Source organism: Nannobrachium achirus, assembly GCF_963921795.1.
Source record: "Nannobrachium achirus genome assembly, chromosome: 6".
In the NCBI taxonomy this organism is placed as follows: domain Eukaryota; kingdom Metazoa; phylum Chordata; class Actinopteri; order Myctophiformes; family Myctophidae; genus Nannobrachium; species Nannobrachium achirus.
In genome coordinates, this window is record NC_137815.1 from 57,800,041 (window position 1) to 57,807,008 (window position 6,968).

At 39.6% G+C, this 6,968-nt stretch overlaps 1 protein-coding gene across 1 annotated transcript in view; it reads left to right on the plus strand.

Moving 5' to 3' along the window:
• Nucleotides 1-6,968, plus strand: part of epha8 (eph receptor A8) — a gene marked incomplete at both ends in the record, with an annotated part of 136,350 nt that overhangs the window by 71,123 nt on the left and 58,259 nt on the right. The window contains 2 exons of the mRNA XM_080727461.1: nucleotides 1,013-1,156; nucleotides 6,024-6,173. Coding sequence (XP_080583587.1) covers nucleotides 1,013-1,156; nucleotides 6,024-6,173 — 294 coding nt within the window. The remainder of the gene's footprint in view (nucleotides 1-1,012; nucleotides 1,157-6,023; nucleotides 6,174-6,968) is intronic.

Consider the following 6,968-nt stretch of genomic DNA (forward strand, 5'->3'; position numbering starts at 1 on the left):
TCTTAAATTGCTGAATTAATCTACAGTGCTATTCATTTAGACACAGCTCACACTTTGATGAAGTTGTATAGTATACACATTAGTTTACATGCTGCATGACTAAACTGATTATTTGATCGCTAGAATTTAATTTAACAGAATTCTTTCTCTCTATTGATTCAAAACGGAAAATTATTTGATTTATTGTGTCACCCCTACACGGTATAATCTTCGGTGTTAGTGTATCCATTTGTGACTCAGAGATTGTACAATTGTAACCAAACTTGGTGTAGACAGAAATATGCGGTCCAAGTACTGACAGTCCAAGTCTGTTTTACTGAAAATAGAATGTTTAGATCTTACAGTATTATTGTTATAATCATTATTATTATACGTCGTTGTCGGGTGGAAACCTTGTATGTCCAAAACCGTTTGTTTTGTATTTATCATTTTACGAAACTCAGGTAACGAGCAAGCGTCCGGGGTGCAGAGAGTAGGTCACAAGCCGATTTGACAAGTCAAAGCAGCTACAATTCTAGTTAAGAGAAGACTGTCGCACACCCAGTGTTTCTTCTCAAGCAGGTGCGTAGGTCACGAAACAGTAAAATTAATGAATTTCAAAGAAGAAACACTTGAGGAAGGTCTACCGACCGAAACGTTGCTTTTAATAAATGTACCTCCGGAACGTGCAAGTGGCAGTGTGCGGGTGTGTTTCTTCTTTGAAATTCATTCATTCTACTGTTTCGTGACCTATGCATCTACTTGAGAAGAAACATTGGGTGTGCGACAGTCTTCTCTTAACTAGTATTTATCATTTTAAAAATGATTTAAAGTAGTGGAAATCGCCAATCTGAAAGCACACAATGGCGTTGTGTGCTTGTACATCTGCTATTTTCACTAGTTTTGTGCGACAGTCTTGTATGATTCGAAGCAGGGCTTTTACTTTACGGGGGGAAAAAAACATGCAGTTTTGAAACTTGGAGATACAAGGTTTCTGCTGGACAGTGACGTGTTACTGTCATTATGTGAGCAGGTATGCAACGTGATGAGTCCCAGTCAGAACAACTGGCTGAGAACAGTGTGGATGCCTCGCGATGGAGCCAGGAGGATCTACATTGAGGTCAAGTTCACCCTACGGGACTGTAACAGCATGCCTGGTGTACTGGGCACCTGCAAGGTAATGTGTCCTGTCGGTCCGCCACACAGACAGGCAATGGTGTAAAGCAGTGGTTCTCAACCAGGGGGGTCCCCAAATTATTTTGGGGGGTCCCCAGATGATTAACTTAATGTACAACATTGTTTTCTCACTCAACAGTAAACAGACCACCATAAAGTTTAAGTTTAAGGGTATCTGCACATTTCTAAAGTGACAATTGAAGGACTTTTTAATACCTCTAAAATGACAAATTAAACATTGGCCTAATTGTCAAATATTACAGGCAGAAATTGTGAAAATGTGAGCATGTAGATCAGCTGTTTTCACAATAGAACCGTGTTATACAAAATGTAATGCCTCAACTCTTAGTGCTCGTCAGGGTGGGGGGATCCCCAGTTAAAATCTCATTGTTTTGGGGGTCGCGGCCTGAAAAGGTTGAGAACCACTGCTATAAAGTAACTAAGTACATTTACTCAGGTACTGTACAATTTTGAGGTATTTGTACTTTACTTGAGTATTTCCAATTTCTTTTACTTCTACTCCACTACATATCAGAGGAAGATATTGTACTCCACTACAATTATTTGAAAACTTTAGTTACTAGTTACTTTGATTTATTACAAAACATGCATTAACCACTTCAACCCACAAAGCATTGTGAGCTATATCTGCTATTTTCAAATGGCCGAAATGTACATAAAAACATACATTTAAAACTAAACTAACCATGTGTATTGATAACATAGGTGTAACAAGGCAAGGCAATTATTATGCAATTATTATCATCTATTTACAAATATAGATATTTTTTGGTAAAATGTTGTCCCTTTAAAGTTTTGTCCAAGAAAGTCAACTCTTTCTACCAAAAAATAATTTTATCAGAAGGCATAGCTCTATCCTAAGGTCTCCTGTCTCATTGCTTGGTTTTGTCAACAAAGTAAGACTCCGTAAGAGAGAGAGAGAGAGAGAGAGAGAGAGAGAGAGAGAGAGAGAGAGAGAGATAAAGAGAGAAATATACACTAACGTTTATTGTCTCCACCAGCCGAAGGCTGAGGGAGAGTATGTTTTCCCCTCCGTCCGTGTGTCCGTCCGTGCGTCCGTGTGTGCGTGCGTCCGTCCGTGCGTCTGTCCGTGCGTCCTCGCAGTTTGTGAGCGCCAAATCTCAGTCGCTGTTGGCCCGGTCGCTGCCAAAGTGAGCACACACATTCCCTGGATGCCAATCTAGAACCTCTGCCCTAAATTTTTCAAATGGGCCTTTTCTAGCGCCAACTAGTGGCCGATGTTTGCTAAACACATTTCTGTGCACTACTCTTACAGATTTTGTCCAAAAATCCTACAAATCGGTAGGCAATATCTCGACAGTCATGTGATCGACACGGATCTGTCCGATTTTGCATATTCCATCCTGATTGGCTAAGATTGTCTTCCAAAGTTTGTGGGATTGAGCCGTTTTGAACAAAATGCCTCAAATCACAAACGCAAAGTGCAATTATCATGAAATCGCGCACACACGTTCCCACTAGGCCGAGGAAGAAATGCCACTTAATTTTTTTTATCAGCCTCATGGTGGCGCTATAACAGCCCGATTTGTGGTTTTACCTATAACTCCACCGATCAGTTTCAAACTTTGTAAGCGCACTCCCTAGAGGCTAAGGATAAACCTTTGCCCTGCATTTTTCACATCAGCCTTTTATAGCGCCACCTTTGGGCCGACTTATGTAAAACACATTTTTGGATATTACTCCTTGAGATTTTATCCAAAAATCATGCAAATCGGTACACAGTATCTCTATAGTCATGTGATCAAGTCCGATCCGTCTGATATTTCATATTCCATCCTGATTGGCTAATATTAGCTTCCAAAGTTTGCAGGATTGCTCCGTTTTTGAACAAAATGCCTCAAATCATCAACGCAGCTTGCGATTACCGTCACATTTGCCACACATATTCCCACTAGGTCAAGGAACAAATGTGTCCCAATCTCCCCAGGAGCCAGTCATTGCAATTTTTTTCATTTTCATTTTTTCATTTCATTTGAAAGCTGGGGATCATAGCTACAAAATGATATATTGGTTGTGGAGATTGACCCAACAGTTTTGAAGATATGGCTTATAGAATGATGCCATGCTGAAATAGTACTTTTGAGATATTCAAGTTTTAAATAAATTTCTAACCTGCAATGACCTGACTCCGCCACATGGGGAGCAATCTTCAATTCAATCTTCAATTCAAAGAAGCTTTATTGGCATGAGAACACAAACGTTTACACAGTGGTGGAAAAAGTACCAACATTTTATAATAAAGTAAAGTATCAATTCTGCAATGTAGAATCACTCTGTTACAAGTAAAAGTCCAGAATAAAAAATGTACTTGAGTAAAAGTACAAAAGTATTGGTATCCAAATGTACTTAAAGTACCAAAAGTAAAAGTACAAAATGTTTGAAAATAGCAGATCTACAAGCTCACAACGCGTCGCACCGCAATGCGTTGTGAGCTTGTAGATCGTCTATTTTCAAATAGCCTTGGTATAACATAGGGCTAAAGTGGTTTATGTATGTTTTAAACTTTAGTTATTGCTCTCTAAAAAGATAATGCCACAACAGCATCTCAAGCATTATTGGGCTAAATGTAAAGACGCTACAGTGCGCCAACCGTGAAGCAGTTTAACCAATTTGCTACATACGTCTACACAAACGGTCAGATTACAAAGATAAATTGCTTAGTGAAGGCTCACAGATGTCACCATAGGGTACGCTCCAGCAGAATGTCCCGTAATGATCGTATTATTTAATGAGGAGCATTTTAATCCGATCGGTCGTCGTTTCCTTAAAAAGGTATTAATGTATCTAAGTGCAGTACACCTCGCAACCGATGGGGTCGCATGGCTGAAAAACAACAGAAAATGGCATCTGATCGGATTAAAATGCAGTTTATTAAACAATACGAAAGATACGGGTAATTCTGCTTGAGCGTACCATACTGTGACATCTGTGAGACTTCAGTAAGCACGTTATCTTTGAAATATGAAGGTTTTTGTAGACGTACGTAGCAAATAGGATTAACTGCTCAACACGAGGTTGAAGTGAACCTATTACGTGTGCAACAGGGCTAACTGTGCTAAATGTAGCATAATCAGTGTTTGTGTAACTTCAGCCAGAAGGATTATTTGACCTGATAATAAAACACAATCTACAGGCTTAACCGCCTCGCGTTGTGAGCTTGTAGAAGAGAGCAACAATAGAGTTGGGTCACGTTTTATTTGTTTATAGCCTGCAGCTAGCGCTGCAGCTAGCGCTAGCTAACGCTAGCTAGCGTTAGCCGTTAGCCACTCATAGCCAGTCAACCAGAATAGTCTACTCTAAAGTCAACTTTCCGACGGCGAGTGAACGATTGCATTCCATCCATGTTTTCTTGGCTGTCAATTTATTGTCCAAAAAAACAAACACCCTGAACGTTAGAATTAGATAGTTTAGGACGACACTGATCTATTCAATGCTAAGCTAACTCAGTGACAAAGGAAGCTTCCGCACCGGAGCATACGTCACAGACGTCTCCAGGCCGCTCCAGGATCATTTCACCAGCGTAGAAGAAGAAACAGCGGAAGTCAAGAACGGCGGAAGAATAATAAATAATAATACACAAAATCATACATTACGTGGTTAATAATTGTTCATTTGGAACACACGTGGCATTAAATTAATGGGATAAATACTGTGGGTTGCTTCGCTAAGTAATGGAGTCCCGATATTACCGCATTTGGCTACAAACGGCTAACAAAGGCTGGCTAGTTAGCATTTTAGCTAATATAAACTGGGAGGACTAACAGAATTATGTACCGATCTCTCACATTAATTAAAAAAAGTCTTATTTACATGCAGAGTTAAGCTCTGGCGTTTAAGTGAAATGTAGCCTAGATATTATGAGATGCTGTTGTGGCATAAAAAAAAAAAGAGCAAAAAAAAAAAAAAAAATCATTTTGGCTACAGGGAATAATGACAGTCCCCGAGATGACTAGCTGCTGGGGGTGCTGGGACACAAATGCTACCTTTTTAACATTGTCCTGTTATAGCGCCACCAGCAGGTAGACTTTAGCAAAACACATTTTTGGAAAACAATGCTTGAAATCATGCATGCAGCGTCCGATTGCCATGAAAGATCTAAGGTGAAGAACATATGCCACCCTTTTTACATTGGCCTATTATACAGTAGCACCACCAGGACGCACGGCCTGGTGGAGACCTGTGCTCGGAAGAGCACTGCTTCTAGTTTATGCTGTTTCCCAGGGCAACGGTGACAAACGAGTACCAGAACATTCAGTAGTCTATAAAGAACATTTCAATTAAGCAGTGCAATGTGGAGTCTTATTACAAGGTCTAAAGACAAAGGTTAAGAAATAATTTAATATCAGGGCCCCTGATGTGTTTGGATAATTCATACTGACATTTTTTAAATTTTTACTTTTCAATTCTCTAAAGAGGCATTTTCCTAAGGAGGCATTTTCTTATTCGGTTTTCGCTTGTGTATCGCTGATTTTGTTACTTTTATTTTCAAATGACTCTGAGAAGGCTTTCAAGCTTTGTTTTGAATGTTTTAATGTGAATTCAAATACAAAGTTGTAATCAAAGTTGATAATTTTGTTAATATGATTTGGGGTTAGAGTTTTGTTGCTTTGTATCTTGGGAAGTAACATTTTAATATGTTATGATGATTATAAGTAGCTTAATCACAATCTCAGTTGTAGTTTTACTTGTAGTAGTAGCATACTTAGTACAATACAGCACATTATAGAGTAGGTCTTCAAATGCTCCGAGTCTATATATGTAACCTACTACAGTATAGATGTTTACATATCTCGCGCAGTCAAATTACTTTGTTGTGTCTTCCGTAGGAAACCTTCAACCTCTACTACTATGAGTCTGACAGAGCAGTGGGCTCGTCCATAAGAGAAAACCAGTTCATAAAGATTGACACCATTGCTGCTGATGAGAGCTTCACTGGGGTAGACCTGGGGGTCCGCAGACTGAAACTAAACACTGAGGTACACACACACACACACACACACACACACACACACACACACACACACACACACACACACACACACACACACACACACACACACACACATACACACACACACACACACACACACACACACACACACACACACACACACACACATCTATCGATATATTGTGCTGTCACTTTACAGTCAGGCCTTGCTTGCTACAAGAGCTTGGTCAGTCAATTTGGTGGTGAAAAAACAGTGAAGAGAATACATTCTTAAACAAAGCTAGTAATGGGGTGACAGTGTTTTAATAAGGGGTAGAGGCTGGCATTCCTCTTTTTGTGATGTTCTCTTTTTATGTAAAGCAACAGACTGTAGCACTGTGCGCTGTGGCCAAGACAAATTTCCCCTCAGGGACAATAAAGTTTACACTCTTGCTCTCTCTCTCTCTCTGTTCCCTGACATACTGTACAACAGCTGTTTCTAACACCTTTCATCAACTCGTACTCACAAGCCCAATACCTAATGATAATAACCTAACATGCAAGTTAGGATGCTACCCTTAAGCGTACATGCCTGCTAGCTATATTACAGTGGTTAACTTGTTCTCTTATTGAATCTTATTGAAACAGCTTTTTTGAGGTAATTTAGCTTAGCTTGCTATCTTTTCTGTTCCCAGCTTAGGACATCAAATTGAACTTTTTTTGCATGGCAGACAAAATCTTTGCATATCGTGTGCGTGACACAGCTGGCTCAATCTGTTTCTTCATTGAAGACTTTGACAACGACAGTATAATTGAACTTTTCTTGTGACAGGTGTGATTA